General features: G+C 43.4%; 1 protein-coding gene across 1 annotated transcript in view; it reads left to right on the top strand.

Moving 5' to 3' along the window:
* LOC114049740 (kinesin-like protein KIF26B) overlaps window positions 1-22,473 on the top strand; it is a 605,544-nt gene that overhangs the window by 562,828 nt on the left and 20,243 nt on the right. Inside the window, exons 11-12 of the mRNA XM_027871128.1 lie at window positions 8,398-8,560; window positions 10,141-13,576. Coding sequence (XP_027726929.1) covers window positions 8,398-8,560; window positions 10,141-13,576 — 3,599 coding nt within the window. The remainder of the gene's footprint in view (window positions 1-8,397; window positions 8,561-10,140; window positions 13,577-22,473) is intronic.

Here is a 22,473-nt window from a genome sequence, read left to right on the forward strand (position 1 = left end):
TGAGTTCTTGGAACAGCCAGGAGGCCAGTATCACTCGTGGAAGAGTATGTGTTAGGAAGTAAAGTGTGAGAAAACTGGAAAGGTAGGAGGGGGTTAGGTTACGAAGGGCTTTAAATGCCAAACAGAGCTCATGAACTGCTATTTAGCCATATCACCCCCAACCTGTACTTGGGCAACTGATTTTTTTACCCAAGTACAGGCATTTATATTTGTCCCTGTTACATTTTACTTCATTAGAACTGATCTAGCTTCCCTCTCAGATTTACGTCCTCCACATATTTGATGAACATGCCATCCCTGTCTTTGTCCAGGCCCCTGATCAAAAAAAGTTGAAGATTTGTAGGTAACAGGAAGTCTTATGTTCAGAAAAACATATTTTAATGGCAGTATGTCATGTTGGTGAAGGGAAGGTTTGTGGGGCTTTTCAGAGCGGTATTGTGCAAGAGGCTGAGTGGTTATGTATGTTGGAGGGACGCTTCTAAACTCAAGTTGCATCCTCTGTTTGGCCAAGGTTCCATTAAGACCAGAGGGCTATGAATCACAGTGTTTGCAGTCACTCGTTGTGAACAGGGGAGACTCTGACATGCAAACTGAACACAAGTAGCTATTGTTTCTTCTAATACTTCATTATACAACAGTGGGTCACCCTTGCTGGGGGGTCCCAAATGCCGAGTCTTCCCATCAGAGCTGCCAATATGGAGCAGTGACCTTCCCAACCTCCTGCTGAGAAGATCCGCTTATGTCATTTGCAATTCCAAATGGGCTAATATCTGGAACTGAACAGCAGTCAATTTAATTTCAGGTACCACTCCGTTTGGAATTGCAATTAGGATAACTCGGGCTGTTTTCCAGTGCCGGAAATTGGGAAGGTCATGCTATAATATTATTGGCATCTTGATAGGGGAATGTAAACGAGAAAGGTTTGCTACTATAGATCAAATGAACCTAACCCGAGTGAAGTGATTATGAGATCTTCAAGAAAAGGTCATGAATATTCATGAAACAATCATGAACATTTGATGTTAATTTCACTCAAGGAAAAATAACCCTGAAGTTCCACTTGAGGCACATGTGAATTGTAACTCTTTGTACTGTAGGGGAGAATAGTTTACGGACTAGTTACTGACTTTGGACGTCTTGAAATGGATTGTCTTGTAGTCATTTCATTCTCAGCATGTTCAAAATGGCACTCATTATCTTTCTCCAAACTGCCCCTTTCCCCCACCTGCAACTTTCCTGTTACCATGGAGAGTGTCAGCATCCTCCCAGTCTCCCAGGCCCTAGACCTCAGTGTCATCGACTCCTCACCTACATGCACGCTTCACATCTCCACCTTTTGCCAAATCTTGTTTTTACCTTCATAGCATCTCTTGTCTATGTGCCCCTTCTCTCCACTCATTCAGTCACACACCTTTTCCAGGACCTCGTCACTTATTGCCTGGATTACTGCAGTTGCCGTCTGACTAGTCTCCCTGTCTTAAATTTCTCCCCCACTGAACTGCTGGGTCATTTATCCTAAAATATAGGTCTGACCGTATCACCTGTTCATTGTGCTCCAGTGACTTCGTGTCTCTCAGGATACATTGCAAAGTCTTCTATCCCTTACAGCTCTTCTTCTCCTGGCCCCTTCTATCTGTCCAGCCTTCCAACTCCTTTTTGCTGTTGTTCAGTCTTTTTTCAGTGTCTGAGTCTTTGTGACCCCATTTGGGGGTTTTCTTGGCAGAGATACTGGAGTGGTTTGCCATTTCCTTCTCTAGTTTATTTTACAGATGAGGAAACTGAAGCAAACAGGGTTAAGTGACTTGCCCAGGGTCACACAGCTAGTAAGTGTCTGAGGCTGGATTTAAACTCACCAGGATGAATCTTCCCGATTCCAGGCTGGGCATTCTATCCATTGCTTCACCTAGCTGCCCACTAATCCCTTACCCCTTTGTGGTTACACAGGCCTTCTTGCTGTTCTCTGAACATGGCACTCCATCTCTGATCTGCCTTTGCTTTCACTGTCCCTCATTCCTACAATGCTCAGACCTCTTAGTTTTTGCAGCTTCCTTTAAGACTCAGCTTAAATTCCACATGTGCTGGAGGCCTTTCTTTGTCCCCTCAGTTGCTAACTCCCTTCCCTTTGTCAACTAAGTATTTAGTTATTTCCCTGTTGTTTCCTCATTTAGAATACAAGCTCCTGGAGGGCAGGAATTAGTTTTTCCTTTCTTTGGCGTCCTCAGTGCCTAGTGCCTGGCACATAGTGGACACTTAATAAATGTTTGTTGATCAATCAATTGTCTGATTAAGTTGCAAATTGAATTCATGTGGAAAAATCCATATTGGGGTTTCACTCTAGAATGTGATGGGATGGGGTTATAACATCTAAAACAAACCTCATTTCCTTCCATTTTTCTAAGAGAGAAACTCTCTGTGGGTGTATTTTAATCTGCTATCTTCAGCTTTTGCTGCCAAAAGATTTTTTCTAACATATCATTCTTTGGTCTAATGAGCCCTCTGAGTTAACAGAACTCCTCTTTCATCAATATTTTTATGGAGACTTTCCATATGTAGAGGTGCAGCCTTCTTTTATTATATTCTTCTAATTTTTGAGTTTATCTTAAAAAGATGGACTGTCTTTAATATATGTTCCATGCCTACCCCTATACACATGATTTAAGTGAACTTGGATGCTATTTCATCCTAAGTATCAAGATTTGGGATATGAGGTGAAAGAGTCATCTTGAAGGCTATAGGTAGCTTTCCCTTAATGGGAGTCGATGTTGCATTTAGAATTTCAAAATCAGATGTGAACACTAGATTTAGGCCAGGTGTGATAGCACTAGCCAGTAGTCCCTGCTGTTGGGGAAGCTGAGGTTTTCTTCCTTGAGCAGATTTTTGAAATGCGTAAAACATTTCCAAATCCTATATCCTTGTGAAGAGGAACTAAGCTGCCTGGAGTTATGTGTATTTTGAAAATTAGAGCAAACACAACTCTTTTTTTGTTGTTGTTATCTCATGGAGCCTTTTGCATAGTAGAGAACTACTCAGTAAAGTGAAAGAGTTGGGCTACAAATGGATAGGGGGCTAAATGCTCTCCTTCCAGAGGCAATAGATCAGACAGAAGAAGGGAAATCCCTCCCAGCTTTAGCGTAGTTCTTTTCTGGCGTATGCTGCAATGGCCCTATGTTGATAGCCATCTCCATCACTACTGAGTCTAATAAGCAAAACCTCAGGCTCCATTTCCTGCCATGAAATTGTTATTACCCAATTCTCTCTGTAACTGTGGCTCCCTCTTGGGCCTGAGGCTCTTCTGGACTTTCTTAAGAGAATTCGATATTTATCCTTCTTTGCTGGAGATCCCAGCATACTGACTGGTTCTTATGGGGACTCTGAGCTTCACACACAGAATGGGCGATCAAGACAGCGAATAACAAATGAAAAAAAAGAGATGGTTAGGTAACTAGGGACACACCTTACTTCTCACGTGGATGAGCCTCTGGCTTTGTGCCTGAGAAGACATCACATCATTACAAAGTATTATTATGTTCTTTCAAGTCTCTGATTAATTAAGGCCTATTAAGTATTTCTGTTCTTTTAATGTTCTCTTCCTAGCCTCCTATAAGCAAAGGCGGAGATAGAATCATGTGATATTCGGAGGAAAATATTATTGTGTAAACATGGTTTCTTGAAGCTATTATATAACTCTCCCCCTACCTCATAAACTACCTTCCACCACCAGCCCCTCCTCTGTTCCTTCGTGACCTCACGATAGCATCTCTCTTCTGCTCACTGCTCTCTTCCCCCAGTGTCAGGTACCAGATCTGGAGGACCCCTCATCCCAAGCATTGCTGAATCATATCTTTCTTAGATCAGATTTGAACCTAAATCTTCCTGGGCAGCTAAGTGGCACAGTGGATAGAGTACTGGGCTTGGAACCAGGAAGACTCTTCTTCCTGAGGTCAAATCCAGCCTCAGACACTTATTAGCTGTGTGACCCTGGGCAAGTCACTTCATCCTGGTTGCTCAGTTTCCTCATCTGTAAAATGAGCTGGAGAAGGAAATGACAAACCACTTCATTATCTTTGCCAAGAATACCCCAAAATGGGGTCACAAAGAGTCAGACACAACTGAAATGACTCAACAACAACTTCCTGCCTTCAGGCTGGGCACTCTATCCACTGCACCCAGCTGCCCATGTAAATGCTAGCTATTAAATATTTAACAGTGATATAGTACTTTTAGGTTTAAAAAGCATTTTCAGTTACCCTTTGAAGTACAGGCATTTTTCTTTGGTCATTCAAAGATCCATGTTTTTATTTGTGTGTGTGCTCCCTCTACAATGTTCATGAGTCACTATGATCAAAAAATTGATCACCCTGTGGCCAACCCAGTAATAACCCTCTCTGAAGTCAGCTAGGCTCTATCTCTAATAAAAGACATAAAATCTATTCCTGGGCCTGTACTTGATAGTATCTGCTGGAGCATAAACCCCACTGGCCATAGCCTTGGAAGAAGCCAGGGTTGCCTTCACACTAAAATGAGACCATGCTTGTACTTCAGTGGAGGAGGAGGTGTATTATTTCCAGTATTATTATTCCTATTTTACAGGTAACAAAATTGAATCACAGAAAAACCCAGGATCACAAAGCTAGTAAGTGTCAGAGCCAAAATCTGACCTACCACTATTTAACAGTATTCTTTTGCCACAGATACTATGAGTAAAGAAAGTCTACAATTCTGAACCTTTACTAAATTGTCTCTTCACGTTCTCTCCCTGTTTCTTTACTCTAAGTAAAGGATCATGGCAAGGCTGAGAGAGGACAGAGCATTATCTCAGCCTTTTTTTTTTTCTCCTATGTGGATGTCTTTTAGAACCTAGTAAAGCCCATGTGAAAAGGGGGGCTGCTAGCAATTTTACCATCTCAGATAAGGAAAGCAAAAGTGCCTGTTACTAAGCAACATATACATTGTTGTGTACTCCCCATAATGACGTTTATAAAAAAAAAAAAAAAAACAACCAACAGATTCTTGCATGTCACCATGCCTGTGATGACTGAATGATGAATGGGGAAACACAAAGTCATAGACAGGACAAGCAGTTTGATCTGGCAAGGCTCAGAGTTCTGACTCTAACCTTGAGAATGGCACAAGGTTACATGGCGATTTAATGAAGCATGTCCTAATCAAGGTGAAATTCATCCAGCACAACCTGCCATTAGAAAACTAGTACAGCCTGCCATTTTAGACTTGCTCTAATGGAATCCATTCTCAGTTTCCAGTTATCAAAAAGAAAAACCCATCCAGGAGGAATCCATTTTCTTTAGTATCACTTAAGGCATATGCCAGAGGACCTGTACTTTATTTATTCTTTTTAATGCTCAGATATGGCAGTGGTCAGGCAATTACCATTGGTGGTAGGAAGAAAATGGTCTGAAGGGAGTGAAACCTTTGCAACCTCCACTGACTATTTTCTTCACCTCTACTTCCATCTCTGGGGAAGCTAGGTGGCTTAGTGGACAGTGCTAGGCCTGGAGTCAGGAAGATTCATCTTCCTGAGTTCAAATCTGACCTCAGGCACTTACTAGCTGAGTGACCCTGGGCAAGTCACTTAACCCTCTTTGCCTTAGTTTCCTCATCAGTAAGATGAGCTGGAGAAGGAAATAGCAAATCACTCTAGTATCCATGCCAAGACAACCCCCAAATGGGGTCATGAAGAGTTGGACAAGACTGAAAAAGACTGAACGACAACCAAACTGCCATCACTGGCAGCTCTTCTTTGAAGGAAGCCACAGTTAGCATGGGACTTAGCCTTAATGTTCTGGCTCCTGGCGTTACCCCCAGGTAACACCTTCGTAATTCTCTGTGAAAAGGAAACCTGCTGTTCTTCTGCCCATGACAGCCTTTCCTTTCCAGAGCCCTGATATAAAGCCGTGAAGGAAAATGTTTTCCCCCATCTCCTAGGTCCACTCTTGGCCTACAATCTCCTGCTGATTGACTAGACTGTCCAACCACACCTCTAGAGTTGTTCACAATAATAATCATTTCAAAGTTTACAAAGCACTTTACATATATTATTTTATTTTATCTGATATATTATTTTATCTGATATTATCTCACAACAACCCTATGGAGGTAGATGCTATTGTAATCCCAATTTTATAGGTAAGAAAACTGAGCCTGAAAGAGATCACATGACTTGCCCAAAGCTAATAAATGTCTGAGGTAGGATTTGAATTTAGGGGTTCCTGAGTTTAAGTCCAACATTCTATGTCCTATACCAGTGGTGTGAAACTCAAATAGAAATGGGGCCTCTAACCCATACATAAGGATCCCTGCAGACTGCACAGTGACTTAGTTTTAAAACGTAGGGTTATCCATGGTTTATTATATTTTTCTTCATTTTGCTAACTTTCCCAATTACACTTTAATCTGGGGTAGGCTGCACTTGGGAGCCATGACAGGTCTCTTGTTTGATGCTTCTGGATGACATCACCTAGTAGCCATGGCTGAGATAACTACTATAGGCTACCAATCTTAATAATTCTGAAGGATTTCAACTTTAACTCGTTCTCTCAAACCACCGGTTAAAGGGTACCCCCATTGCCCAAATGGATCTCCACAAGTTTTCTGTATTGCTTGTACAAATTAAACAGGAGTAGGAATCACTCACCATCCCTATTAGCCAATTCACAGGATGGTATGCATTTGCCAAGAGTTAAACACAGAGAACTGTCTAATTCAATGGAAATAAAAGCACAGCTCAGATGACAGCCTGCCCCTCAGAGACATAACACTCTCAAATATATTAAAGTAAAAGAAGATGAATGTTGATGCTCTACCTACAAGGAATAATAAATTTCATAGATTTTGGTTAGGATGTATTCTCCAAGGATGCATGTACTGAGCTTCAAGTTAGAAGACCGGGGTTCTACTCCAGCTCTGTCATGTACTATTGGTTTAGTCTAGGCATTTTTTTTTCCAGATTACTCATTGGAAGGTCAAATACTAAAGCTGAAGTTTAAATATTTTGGGAAGACAGGAGTTATTGGGAAAGACCTTGATTTGGGGAAAGATTGAAGGCAAAAGGAGAAGAGGCTGGCAGAGGATGAGATGAATAGTGTCATGGAAGCAGTGCACATGAGCTTGGACAGATTCAGGAAGATAGTGGAAGATAGAAGAGCCTAGTGGTCATGAAGAGTCGGACACGACTGAATGACTTAACATTCCTGAACTGCTATGGGCTAGGGATTGTAGATTCAGAGCTTGAAGGGCCCTTAGATGTCATTGAGTCCAGCCCTTTCACTTTACAAATGAAGAATCTCAGCCCTGGAGAGATTAAGTGAATTTCCCAGGTAGTAAGTGTCTTTGAGAGGCCCATATAAGTAGCATACTTACCCTTCAGACTCATGATGATGTTGTCATTAATTCATTAATTGAGGAGGAGGGAGGGAGAGAGAGAAAGAAGAGAGAGAGAGAGAGAAAGGAGAGAGAGAGAGAGAGAGAGAGAGAGAGAGAACGCACAGAAGCATTAATGACTGGGAGAATTGGGAAAAGTTTTCCATGGGAGATTATAAGAGACACAGTTGAAAAGGGAAGCGCATTCCAGGCAAGAAGGAAAAGTTGTGTAAAAGCATGGAGAGGGAAGATAGTATGCTAAGCTTGGGGAACAGATATTAGACCAACTTGGCTGGAATATAATGGTATGGTGCAGCAGAAAGAGCACTAACTCTTGTGTCAAAGGACTTGGATTTACATCCTACCCCAAGTCACTTTGCTTCCCTAGGCCTCAGTTTCTTGGTCTGTGAAATGAAAGCATTGGGCTAAATGGCGTCTGATATCCCTTCCAACTCTGAATCTATGGTCCTAACAACTGCAACAACAACAACTTTATAATGCTTTAAGAATTACAAGTCGTTTCTCATAGAAAAACAACAATAAAAATAAATGACGTGTAACATTTACAAGCGGCTTCTCTTTTGATCCTCATAAGAACCGTGTGAGGATAGCCATACAGGGTACTATGATCCCCACCTTACAAATGAGGAAATTGAGCCTCAGAAAGGTTAAATGATTTTCTCACAGTCATAGAGCTAGTAAGTTCCAGAGACAGGTTGTGAGTTTTCTTTCTACTACAACATGGGAGTACATTCTAGGAGTGAGGCATGACACGGACAGATGCACAGATGTGGGACAGACATGTTGGGTTTGGGGCACAAGGTCATAGCCCATTTTGGCTCAGCTGCCAACACCAAATTATTCCAACCTGGAGAATGATACTAATGAGTACGCCATTAAAAAGGAAATGAAAGAAAAAAGCCACACAGAGACCCAAACCAAAGGACCCCCCCACCCCCCAGTGACAGCCAAAGTGAAGCATGACCCACTAATGCAGCCTTAATTCATTTTATTTCGCAGAGACAGCAAGCTTACCATGTTGCTGCGAGAGTCCCTGGGGAATATGAACTGCCGCACCACCATGATAGCTCACATCTCAGCAGCCGCCGGGAACTATGCAGAAACCCTGTCTACCATCCAGATCGCATCCAGAGTCCTGAGAATGAAGAAAAAGAAAACTAAGGTAAGGGGATGTGAGTGTGTGGGATGGGAAAGGAGGCGCCTTCCAGAGCCCTGCCACAGATGCCTAAGGAAAAATGGGGGGAAAAATCAATATTCGTAATCCCCGAGTGATAAGGAGGGATCTATTATCTCTGGCTGCCAATGAAGGATTTAGAATGAACGTTAAGAATCCAAAGAAGGAAGAGCTTCCACATGATATGGGAGGGCATTTTATTCCTTCTGCCACAGGGCTGCAGCATTTCAGTATACAAAGTTAAACCTAGGCCTCTGACTAGAAGTATATTCTTTGTGGGTATTTTCTCCCTTTTGCATCCATTATAGACACCTTACATTTGGTTCTTTCTGGATGGTAAATGTAGACTTTGGTGAATGGAGGAGATGTGTATGGGTTTTTTCTTGCCATCCTGTGATCTTGGCAGGATGAAGCTAAGATTCCAAGAGATCTTCTGATCTCTTGATTCCGAAGAAAATGACTGTCACGGCATCCTAATTCCCTTCTGTGTCTCTGGGCAGTATCTCCACCATGATGGATTTTCAGAAATCAACTCTGATGGTCTCTGATTTAATGAGGAAAGTGCCCCCAGACCACGGACTTTGTCTCGGCAATGTAGCACAATGGAATGTGGGTGGTGTCACAAGTTGTTGTTTGCCAGTTGTGTCTCGCTCTTTGTGACCCCATTTGGGGTTTTCTTGGCAGAGACTCTGGAGTAGTTTGCCATTTTCTTCTCCATCTCATTTTATAGATGAGGAGCTGAGACAAACAGGGTTAAATGACTTGCCCAAGGTCTGAGGCCAGATTTGAACTCATGAAGATAAATCTTCCTAGGTCTCTCTCCACTGTGCCACCTAGCTGCCTTGTAGTCAGAGGACCTGAGTTCAAATCCTAGTCCTGCTTCTTCATACCTGTATAACCTTAGAAAAGTCTCTTAACTTCTCAGCACCTCAGTTTCCTCATCTTTAAAGTAGAGGTATTGGGTCCAACGGCCAGATCTGGTTCCATGTCTAATCGTAGTGAAGTCAGTTAAGCCACTCCCAATATTGGAGTCAGGTCTATTGTGAAAATCATTGTGCCATGTGGGTGGTGCCACCTTGGCATCATCAGCCTTTCCAAGACTTCTGAGCACAAGCCACCAAGTTCACCCTCCTGGAGATGTAAAGTACACTCATGAGTCTGGGTTCATGTTCTTAATGCATATACTAGCTGTGTGACCCTGGACAAGTCACTTCACCCATGAATGCCACAGGCAACTCTCTCTGATTATAAATTGCAGAAGAATAACGGATTGGAATTTTTAGAAGAACTAGATTCCTCACCAGGTACCATCTATATTGATGTCATCATAATTTCAGGCCCCCCCATATATCCATACTAGGGTTATTATTTGCATGGTTCCCTATCCTCTTTCTAGCTCTAATTGCATAGGGCATTCATTGGTGTCCTGGCCTCTCTGAGCCACTGACTTCATTAGGCTGTTTGGGGGGCTCTGGCTGCCTTCACGACTGCCCTCATGTCTATTGCAATCACCCGGAGGGTTCCCTTGGTAGCCCTTCCATGCTAACTCACTTTTCTCTCCCTCCCAGTACACCTCAAGCTCTTCTGGAGGGGAAAGCTCTTGTGAAGAAGGCAGAATGCGCCGGCCAACCCAGCTGAGACCCTTCCATCCTCGCAATGCTGTTGACCCAGACTTCCCCATCCTTCACTTGTCCAGTGACCCAGACTACTCCTCTAGCAGTGAGCAGTCCTGCGACACTGTGATCTACGTGGGCCCCAACGGCACAGCCCTCTCAGATAAGGAGCTCACTGACAACGAGGGACCTCCAGACTTCGTCCCAATAGTCCCTGCCCTGCAGAAGACCAAGAACAATAGCAGACTGGAGGATGCTGGGGACAGTGCCTCCAGCAAATCAGAGAGGGACTGCCTTAAGTGCAACACCTTTGCGGAGCTCCAGGAGAGGCTGGACTGCATAGATGGCAGCGAGGAGACCAACAAGTTTCCTTTTGAGGAGCTACCCATTCAGTTTGGGGCTGACCATATGAACAAGTGCCCCACCCTAGCCAGGCAAATGGCCGAGCTGAGCCAGCTCTCAGAGTCTGATAAGGAAGAGAATGGTTCCGATGGTCAGCTGCTGGATGAGGAAGGGCAGGAGAGTGCCAGTGCCCTGGTCACCAAGCTGCCAAGGAATCACTCCCCGGTCCCTTCTGCAGCCTTCACCAACACTCCCACACCTTCCTCACCCAGGAACATCCCTGGCAGCTCCAGCAGCCAGACTAGCTCTTGCCAGCTTGCTCACAGCCCCAGCCTTCAGAGCAGCCGTGAAAGCCTCAACTCCTGCGGCTTTGTGGAGGGCAAGCCCCGGCCCATGGGTTCACCGCGCCTCGGCATCGCCAGCCTCTCCAAGACTTGTGAGTACAAGCCACCAAGTTCACCCTCTCAGAGGTGCAAAGTCTACACCCAGAAAGGGGTGCTCCCCTCTCCAGCTCCCCCACCTCCACCACCACCCTTGGCCAAGGATTCTGGGATGGTGTCTAGTGAGTCCTTACTGCAGCCTGAGGTCCGTACACCCCCAGTAGGAATGAGCCCTCAGGTCCTGAAGAAATCTGTGTCCTCTGGGAGTGGGGGATTTTCAGAGACCACCACTGATGAGGAGCAATCAGCTACTTCTCCAGGGTCCAAGAAAGGAGTCCTGAGCACAACCATGGTCACTGTGCAGCAACCTTTGGAGTTGAATGGTGAGGATGAGCTGGTGTTCACTTTGGTAGAGGAGCTGACCATCAGTGGGGTCCTTGAAAATGGGCGTCCTACCAGCATCATCAGCTTCAACAGTGATTGTTCTGTACAAGCCTTGGCTTCAGGCTCCCGTCCAGTCAGTATCATCAGCAGCATCAGTGAGGACCTTGAGTGTTATTCCAACACAGCTCCAGTCTCAGAGGTCAGCATCACCCAGTTCTTGCCCCTCCCCAAGTTAAACCTGGATGAGAAGGTCCGGGATACTGGCAGCAGACGATCCTCCATCAGCTCTTGGCTGAGTGAGATGAGCACAGGGAGTGATGGTGAGCAGTCATGCCACAGCTTCATAGCCCAGACATGTTATGGGCACGGGGAAGCACTGGCAGATCCTCCACTCCCAGACTTTGCAAACACCATCCAGAACAGTAGAATGATGTGTGGAGACAAGCCAAAGGCAGGTCCAGAAAATTTGCTCATCCTGTCTGAAATGGGAAAAGAGGCTTTCAACAAGGGCTCACCTATCAAAGGCTGTAAAATATCAACTCTTGGCAAAGCCATGGTGACGATTTCCAACGCAGCAAACTTAGGTGGCTGTGAAGGCTACATCCCCATGAAGACGAATATTACCGTTTATCCCTGTATCTCCGTGAGCCCCCTTAACATCCAAGAGACAGATGAGGCAATAACCACAGTCAACTCACCTTCCAGAGCAGCCCAGTCTCAGGAGAGCAAAGAAATCAACACAAAGAAAGAGATCAAATTTGAGGACCCTTGGCTTAAACGGGAAGAGGAGGGGAAAAAAGAGAATACCTATCCTAGTAACACGACTAGCTTTGAATCTGAGATGGGTTCCACAAAGCCTGAGCCTCGGCATGAACCAGAACAAGGCAAGAAGCCCAACTCAGTAGACAGGTTCAGTAGCAGCAGCAGCGGCGGAGAGACATCTAACTCCCCTGTGTCTGACAATTTCAAGAGGATTGTGGATGGGTGTGAGATGACCTTGTCCAGTTTGGCCATCCAAACCCCTGTGCATGCCAACAAGAGCCTGAAGGCTAGCAGTCTCCCGAGGGCATTTCAGAAAGCCAGCAGGCTGGACGACCTGGACAATGTCTTCTACCACTGTGCTGCTGAGAGCAATGGTATCTGCTCATCTTCTGGATCTCAGTCCTCCAAGACCACCCTAGAGAGGAGGATGGCTTCTCCGAAGCACTGCGTTCTGGCTAGGCCCAAAGGGACACCCCCTCTTCCGCCCATCCGAAAGTCAAGCCTGGATCAGAAGAATCGGGCTAGCCCCCAGCATAGTGCCCCTAGTAGCAGCACTAGCAGCCCCTTGAACCAGCCAGCTCCTTTCCTCCCCGGCTTCTCTGATGAGCCCAGCGGCAAGACGAAAGACACCAGTAGCAGCAAGTTGTTCAGCGCCAAGCTTGAGCAGCTGGCCAGTAGGACCAACTCCCTTGGTCGGTCCACAGTGAGTCACTATGAGTGCCTGTCCCTGGAGAGGGCTGAGAGCCTGTCCTCTGTAAGCTCCAGGATGCACTCTGGCAAAGACAGCACCATGCCAAGGACCGGGAGGACCCTGAATCGTTCAGCCATGTCCTCCCCCACCAATTCCTGCGCCTCGCAGTCTGCTGGGGCCTCGCCCAAGGCTGGCCAGTCTAAGATCTCTGCCGTCAGCAAGCTCCTCCTGGCCAGTCCCAAAGCTCGGAGCCTCTCCACCTCCACTACCAAAACTCTCAGCTTCTCCACCAAGTCTCTGCCACAGTCAGTTGGGCAGAGTTCCAGCCTACCCCCCAGTGGAAAGCACATGTCTTGGTCCACCCAGTCCCTCAGCCGAAGCCGGGGGTCTGGACTCACTTCCAAACTTCCCCTCCGTGCAGTCAATGGCCGGATCTCCGAACTGCTTCAGGGGAATACAAGCACCCGAGGTTTGCAGCTGCGTGGGAGCTCCGAGGCAGAGGAGCGGGGTGGCCTTCCCGGAGAGGAGAAACCTGCCGTTCCCATGCTGCCTTCCCCGTACAGCAAAATCACCCCTCCACGCAAGCCCCATCGGTGCAGCAGCGGCCATGGCAGTGACAACAGCAGCGTGCTGAGTGGGGAGCTCCCCCCGGCCATGGGGAAAACAGCCCTGTTCTACCACAGCGGAGGCAGCAGCGGCTACGAGAGCATGATGAGAGACAGCGAGGCCACGGGCAGCGCTTCGTCCGCGCAAGACTCCATGAGCGAGAATAGCAGCTCAGTCAGCGGGAGGTGCCGAAGTCTCAAAACCCCAAAGAAACGCTCCAATTCAGGTAGGCTTGAAGCTTTGTGCATAAAGAGTAGGGATGTAGGGTCTCATCCTGAAGCCCGCCTCACGGCTGGGCAATGGCAAAGCTTGCTGACCTCTGGGGCTCTGGACATTCTGGGTAGAAATTCTCTGGAGAAAGAAAGAGAAGTTTAACTAAAAGAAACACAGGGAAGTTTCTCCTCCTCCTCCTCCTCCTCTTTTCCTTCTCCTCTTCCTTTTGAGCAAGGAAATGATTCTTTTTTTTTTTTTTTTTGGAAATTGGGGTTAAGTGACTTGCCCAGGGTCACACAGCTAGTAAATGTCAAGTGTTTGGGCTGAGGCCGCATTTGAACTCAGGTCCTCCTGACTTCAGGGCCGGTGTTCTATTCACCGTACTGCCTAGCTGCCCCTAGGGAAATGATTCTTATTGACAGTTTTTGTTTTTATATCATCTTTATTTCTGCTTAAAGAACTTCTAAAAGGGAAAAGGAAAAAAATATATCAGTGAAGCAGAACTAATCAACATATCAGAGTCAACAGTTTATGTGATATCCCATACCCACAGTCCTTTTTAAAGAAGTGCATTTTCTTCCCTCTTCTCCAGGGCCAAGGTTCTTGGTCATTCTAATTACTCAGCATTCAGTTTCATATTTGTTGTAGTCAAAGCATAATTTATTTTCCAGGATCTGCCCACTTTGTAGGAGTTCATGCAATTCTTCCCATGTTCCCTGAATCCATCCCTTTTGTCATTTCTTACAACATAATTCAGTAAACATTTATTAAGCACCTATGATTTGCCAGGCACTGTGCTAAAGTGCTAGGGATGCGGATAAGAAAAAGAAAGATAGTCCCTACCTTCAAGGACAGGAAGACAACTCAAAAACAGAGGCTAGAAAGGGAGACACCAGGAGTCATCTTGTTTCCAGGAGTTGAAACCAGCCAGAGCTGCAGATGCAAAGTAGAGTGAGCTGCAAATCCAATTTCTGCTTTCTGCAAAGGAGGGCTTTGAGAGGAGTTTGGTATTTTACCCTTTGACCCTCCAGTCAGAGAGGAGAGGAGGCTAAGGGTGATGGTATCCTAGTTTGAGTTAGTAGCATGGTGATGAAGTTAGAAGTTATGAGCACATGCTGGGAGAGGCATTGACATCTTGCTCTGTGGAGTTGAAACTGGGCAGGGATGCAGATGCAAAGATTACATTCATATACCGCAATTTCTTCAGCCATTCTCCAATTAATGGATGCTCTTCTACTTTCCAATTCTTTGTAACAACCAAGGGTGCATCTCTGAATGTTTCTGTACATAAGACTCCTTTCCATGTGTCTTTGATGTTTTTGGAATATGTGCCCAGTATTCATTATCACTAGGTCAAAGATATACAATGTATAGTGACTTTTGGGGTTTAGTTCCATATTACTATACAATATAGACTACTTCACAGCATCTCCAACAATTGGCATTTCCAATTATCTTTAACATCTGATGGGGGTGAGGGAGAACCTCAGAGTTGTTTTTATTTGCATTTCCTTATGGTCCGGAGTATTTTTTTCCTATGGCCACTGATAGCTTGGATGTCTCTCCTTGAGAACTGCCTGTTCAAATCCTTTACCTGAATGGTTCTTGTTTTTATATATTTGAATTAGTTGGATATCAGATCTTTATCAAAAAATTTTACTGCAAAAGTTTTTTTTTTTCAAGTTAGCTGTTGCCCTTCTAATTCTAACTGCATTGGTCTTGTTTTTGCAAAATCTTTTCAATTTTATGTAGTCAAAATTATTCATTTTATCTCCTATGATTTTTTCTGCCCCTTGTTCAGCCAAGAACTCTTTCTCTGCCGATATTAGTAAAAGGTACCTCCTTCCCTACTCTTCTGATTTGTTTATGATGTGACCTTTTACATACAGGTCCTCTATCCATTTAGAGCTTATTATGATATGAAAGCTCTTGTTCTAAACTTAGGCTATACTTGGGTTTGTTATAAATACATTGCATTCAGAGTTCTTTGTTGTTCTTTCCATTTACATTGTGATAGCGATTATCTATATTGTTTTCCTGGTTCTGTTTATTTCACTTCATATGTCTTAATCATGCTTCTGTATTCTTCATGTTCAGTGTTTTCTGGCACATTCCATTCCTATATCATAATTTATTTAACCATTACTCAGTTCATTGGGCATCTTCTTTGTTTCCATTTCTTGGCCACAAAAAAGGCCTACTATAAATGTTTTGGTGTTAGAGAAGCATAAATTAGGTTGTGCATGTATGTGAGTGTGTATAAAGACATGCACACATTTATGTGGATAATTTGAAGAAGAAGCCAGAGTCAGTCCTAGAGATAGGATGTTGTTTTCCTATACAGTGTCAGAAGCATTAGACCTTTCCTGATCATCTGCCATAGATCCAGCCCACTACATTACATAATGGATATGGCAGTGGAGATGTGCTCATTTCAGGTTAGGTAACCTTGTCCAGCTTATTTATGATTATTATTAACAGAAATCTTAGCTGTTGTGTGTGATCAGCATAAATCAGCAATGGCTTCTTTAAGAGATGCCATAAAACTCTTGAAAGGGAATTCCTAGCTGCATGGTTAGATTTCACATTTACTTGTTGAGGGAGTTGGGGATAGAAACAACAAAGAAACACATAGGCACTGCCCTTATTTGAGATTATTTTTCTTAAGAATTTGGTATGATCTTGTCATTTTTGATTATTGCTTCAAGAGGATTTGTATAGAGCAGGGAGTGAATGGCACCAGTGGAAAGAGAATGAAATCCTTGGTTAAGGATGAATTTTTATCATTCAGACAACACCGAAAGTAACCCAATCATAGCAAGTTATCCTCCCCAGAATCCCAGATCTGTAGGACTTAGAGTTGGAAGGGACCTCTGTGGCCAGATTACTGAAATTCTGCAGATTATCTGGGTAGAGACAATGAGCCAGGTGAGTGAGAAGTCACCCAAAGTACACCCAGGTCCTTGGTGATGAGTTATAGGTACAATACATTCATTGCGATGCAACCAAAATGGCATTATCAACCTAATTAAATGTTATATTGCTCTTTCTGGCATTGAAATATATGTTTCCATTCTCAGAATCCTGTTTTTTAACTGAATACATTAATTAAGCATCACAGAATCTCAGAGTTGGAAAGGACCTCAGAGACCACCTAGTTCAACTCAAACTTGCATAAAAATGATCTCTACAATATACTTGATTATCGAGCTTTTGTTATGAGCCTTAACATAGACCAGATGTTCTGGTTTATAACATATTCTCTACCAGCTAACATAATCATCTAGCTTTTTGGGGAATGCAGTGTTTCCCAAGGCTGCCCATTCCTTCTTTGGATAGTTCTAATTATTAGTTAGAAGTTTTTTCCTCTTGTATCAAGTTAAAATCTATCTCTTTGCACTTTCTACCCACTGTTTCTAATTCTACCCTCTGGGTTCAAGCAGAGTGAGTCCCATAATTCCTCAACTACGTTTTACCCTTCCAATACTTGAAAACAGCTATCATGTTTCCCTCCTCCCCATAAATATTTTCTTCTCTGGGTGGAACATTCTAGAGAACTTCAGCCAGTCCTCATATGGCATGATCTTAAGGTCCTTTCCTATCCTGCCACCTTGCCACTCTCCAGCTTATTGTGTGTGACATCCAAAATTGAATGGAATACTCCAGTTTAGGTCAGCATTTTCTTTGTAACTTAGTCTTAGAAAGTTAGCCAGGGCACTAAAAGGTTGAGTAATTTGCCTAGCATCACACAACCAGGATGTGTCAGTAAGTCAATAAGTATTTATTAAGCACTTACTATGTGTCATTGTCATAGCTTTGTGAGAAGGAAAGAAAGCCATATGCTGCCGTATATTTTCAGGGAATATCATCCCAGAAGCAAGAGAGATAAGGAGCCAGTGAAAGTACAGAGGGCCACCTGGAATCACAGAAAGAAACTGGATCTAAATCCTCACTGTCAGCTGTGTGACCATAGACAAGTCACTTGACCTCTCTAGGCCTGAGTTTTCTCATCTATAAAATGACTGGATTGGACAAGATGGTCCATTAAGCCTCTCCCAAGTCTAAGTCTGTCTGGTTCCAAAATGCAGTGGCAGAGGAAGAAGGAGATGCTACCTTCATCACAGGAGTGAGCTTATGCTGGGGCAGTTGGAAAGAGAAAGAATCAAGGTATTGCCAGGAAAGAGGAGCATGTAGGACTGAAGGGTCATTTCCATGTCTCAGTGCCTTTCCTCTTCCCATTCAGGGAGGCTTTTAAAAAATCCATTCAGAACTTAAATACATGTACACACACACACACACATGCATGAACATGTATATACACACATGCATATAATGTATATCACACGTGTGCATATGTACACACGTGCATATTAATATACTATACCCCTTGAATGCATGTACATGTGTGTACACATGCACGTTACATATATTGCATGTATGTGTGTATGCACATATGCATGTATGTGTATATGTGTATATTACATATAATGTAACACATACACATATATGTGTGTATAGGCAACTAGATGGTACTGTGGATAGAATTGTAGTCCTGGAGTTAGAGGAAGACATGAGTTAAAATCCAGCCTCAGACACTTAATAGTTGTATGACTCTGGGCAAATTACTTCACCCTGTTTGCCTCTGTTTCCTCATCTGTAAAATGAGCTGGAGAAGGAAATGGCAAACCACTCCATATCTTTGCCAAGAAAACCCCAAATGGAGTCACAAAAAGTTGGATAATACTGAAATGATTGAATAACAGCAAAATATGTATGTACAAAAATATGTATTCATACATGGTTACATGGCTCAATGGATAGAGTGCTGGGCCTGGAGTCAGATCCTAGAAGCCCAGGAGTTCCCTCTGCCAATGAAATCAGTCAGTCCACCATTTTAACCGAGGTGTTCCATATCCACATCCAATACACCAGGCCTCTATCAACTTGTTCTGTACATTAGGATTTTAGCAAGCATTTATTAAGCACCATTTGCCAGGTATTGTGTTAAGTGTTGGGGATATAGACAAAAATTAAATCATCCCTGCCTTCAGGGAGCTTACAATCTCTTGAGGGAGATAACATGTGCATATGCCTGGGTCTAACAAGAAGGATAATTTGTTATCAATAGAAGAGAGACACCAGAGGGCACAATGAAAGGAGAGGGAAGGATAGGAAAACCCTGCGGGAAAGACCTGGGTTCTAGTCCGAGCCCAGCCACTAACTAGCTGTGTCATTTTAGTCAAATCACTTCATCTTTCTCATTTCATCTGTAAAATGAAGAGCTTGGCTTAGATGAATTCTTACATTCCCTCACAGCCCTAACATTATAGGATTCTGTGGTTCTGTGACCTTGGGCAAGTCACAATCTTTCTAAGACTAGATGGTTTCTAAGATCTTCTGCGTAGGATTATAGATTTAGAGCTGGAAAGGGCCTCAGAAGTCATCTAGTACACTTGCCCCTCCTCTCCCTCATTTTACAGATGAGGAAACTGAGGCTTGAAAAAGTGAAATGACTTGCCCATGAACATATCAAGAGCAAATGGCAGAACCGTGATTTCATGTCAAGTCCCCTGACTCCAAACCCTCTACTCTGTATCTCAGACATTCTATGACCCTGTGACTTTTTAGTTTTTCTGTTTGGTGTTTGGAATCAGGATTAAAATCAGTAGAGGAGGCACTGATGCAGAGGATTTTTGGGAGGCAAGATATGAATGACTGCATGAGAATTCATTTTTCACTGAACTTTCTGAAGGTTCTGGAATGTGTCTTGGGCATATGAATGGAAGGGTATCTATAAAACTGGCACCTAGATTTCCACTTGGGAACAACCCTGCTAAGAGTGACCCCCCATAGAACAGAGCTGATCTCAGCTGGAGTCATTGATGCTTCAGCTAAAAATGCAAGATGCATTATGGTGTGTCAGTGACCCCTTTTAATATATGACAGGGAGAGAGAAAATAGCTCAGACACTGAGGGTGTGGGTGTATATGTGTGTATGGTGGGGGGATGGGGACTTTGTGAGGAGGTTCATTGAAATAACAGCATTGATTTTCCCAGGCCAAGGCGAGGTCATTTCATGTAGCATATCTTGCGTTGAAAGGTGCCCGAGTAAGCATTTTTTTTTAAACGCATTTGGCTTCCTCATGGTCAGACTGAGACCTGGGTTCATATGGTGGGAAGAGAAACGGTAGCTGACAGTTATGTAGAGGGCACTATATTCAATATGCATGATTTAGTCCGATACCAGTAGACCAAATATTCATTTAATGCAATGTATATTTTCCAAGTACTGTGCCCTCATATACTGCAGGCACTTGATAAATGCAGGTTGACTTGTTGCTTTCAATAAACATTTTGAAATGTTTACCACATACCAAGCACTAAACTGGGTGCTGTAGAATCAAAGACAAAAACAAGTTTGTGCTCTCAAGGAGCTTATTTCCTATGGGTAGAGGGAAAATGAGTGTAACATACATACAAGTAAGTTCATACAAAGTATATAAAAAATAAAGCAAAGTTATTACAAGATGGAGAAACCACTAGTAACTTGGGGATCAGGAAAGATAGCATCTGAGGTGGACTTTGATGGAAGCTAGGGATGGAGTTGGAAGTAAGGAGGGAATACAATCCAGACAGGAGGGACCATTTGTGAAAGGATAGTGTTGAGAGATTAAATACCAAGCTAGAACATGTCCAAGGCAGGATGGGCAGCCAGATGGTGAGGGAACTTGAAATCATGCTGTATAGAATCAGTTGGAGGAACTGGGGTTATTTCACCTAGGCAAAGACATGATAGCAGTCTTCAGATATTTGAAGGAGAGAGAGAGAATGTATATGTGTGTGTGTGTGTGTGTGTGTGTGTGTGTGTGTGTGAGTGACACCAACCATGGTTGGAAGTTAGGCAGATTTCAACCCAGCCTAAGGAAAAAAAACTTCCTAATAATTGGAGCTGTCCAAAAGGAGAAGAAGCTGGCTGAGAGTAGTGAGTTTGCCATTACTGGAGGTCCTCAAGCTGAAGATTCATCTCCTTGTTTGTGATGGTGTAGGTGGGATTCACGATTTGAATAAAGACTGGGCTAGATGATCTGTAAGCCTTCTATTCCTATGTACATTTTGGGGGCTGGCAAAACAATGGTGTGATCACTTCCTTTCCCCTTTGGACATCTCCTCAGTCTCAATTCTTTCTTTAACTCTCTAAATTGTTCCACTCTTTCAAAGAACACTTGATGAAATTCTCTCTCTTGAGCTAACCAGTAGGAAGGTTTTCCTTCTTTCTTTTCACTTTCTCCTCTGGCAGTATGGTAAGTAACAACAACAACAACAATTTTTACATAGCACTTTAAGGTTTGCAAAGTGCTTTCTAAATATTGCCTCCTTTTATCCTTACAACAACCTTATGGTCTAGGTGCTATTATTATCATCCTCATTTTACAGATAAGGAGGAAACTAAGATAGAGGCAGGTTAAGTGACTTACACAACTAGTAAGAGTCTGAGTCAGAGTTGATCTCAGGTCTTCCTGACTCTAAGTCTTGAGTTCTATCTACTGCATCAGCTGGCTAGCAGCCTAACAGTAGCTCACCTGCATGTTGTTGTTATTGTTTAATCATTTTTTCAGTTGTGTACAACTTTTCATGACCCCTTTTAGGGTTTTCTTGGCAAAGATACTGGAGTGCTCTTCCATTTCCTTCTCCAGCTCATTTTCCAAATGAGGAAACTGAGGCAAACAGAGTTAAGTGACTCAGCCAGGGTCACACAGCTAGTAAGTGTCTCAGACTGGATTGGAACTCAGGTGTTTCTGACTCCAAGTCTAGCACTCTATGCGTGGCACCACTTAGCTGCCCCTACCTGCAAGTAAGTAGTTGTTAATTGGTTCTGAAATAAACAAAAATATCTCTTCAAGCATCAGTCATCTGTTCATATCACTACTACATTGCCTCAGCCCCTTTATACCTGATGAAATACCTCAATTCTTTGTGGTTCTTCCTGCAGGCTCTCACTCCTAACCCCTTGTTTGTGGTACAAGAGCTGTAGATGAAGTGCTCCTGTACAAGGCTCTTTATAATGGGCTTTTTAAAAACCTTTTTTCCCCCTTGTCTAGCCAGTTTGTTCAGGTAATCTGCAATTAGCAGAATCTTGCCAATACTCTGATGAAGACAGTAACCAGACCCAACTGTTAACAGTAAGAAGCTCTTTTGATAATATTTACAATCATTTCTATAAATATTCATCCATTTTGTTTAAGTTGTCAGTTTTATTTGGCACATAGCTGGGCAAATAGTTTATAATAATATCCTTTATTTCTTCAACTGTTGTGCTTAGAAACTTTTCTGAGAAAGGAAAAAAAATACTGCCAGCAACTCTTTGCTACTGCCTTTCTCTCTTATCCTTGCCGGTCAGTTGCTATCTGCTCTCATCTTGCTTCATTTCTGTGCCACTGAAATGTTTTTTTTTTTAATTAGAATTCGAGCCTAGGGGATTAACTGCTCTGAAGGGGTATATTCTCTCAAACCATGGTAGTTTGATAAAATCACCTTTTTATACACTGGGGACATTTTTGTTTAGAGTATTGGGATTGGTTATCAAGAATCAGGGCATTCTCTGACCTAGTCAGCCCTGGAGAAACACTGGTGATTTTTTTTTTCTATCTGAATTCCCTTTTGTAATTTCCCCCCAGTCTCCAGAGTATTTAATCATTACACTATCATTTGCTTCATATCTGGGAAAGTGCACTGTTTGCAAAATTTGATTTCATATTAGTTAACATTTAGATTACTATATGATAAGATTCCGCAGACATCCAACGCCCCTTCATGGTTTAGGGGAAAATTCTAGTGTTACCTTCTGGGAGGATCTTTACATGCTTGTAAGCTTCAGTTTCAAAGGGTGACATTTCCTGATCCTGTGCTTGG

The sequence above is a fragment of the Vombatus ursinus genome, unplaced genomic scaffold (assembly GCF_900497805.2).
Source record: "Vombatus ursinus unplaced genomic scaffold, bare-nosed wombat genome assembly UNPS02014798.1, whole genome shotgun sequence".
NCBI classification, from domain to species: Eukaryota; Metazoa; Chordata; class Mammalia; order Diprotodontia; family Vombatidae; genus Vombatus; species Vombatus ursinus.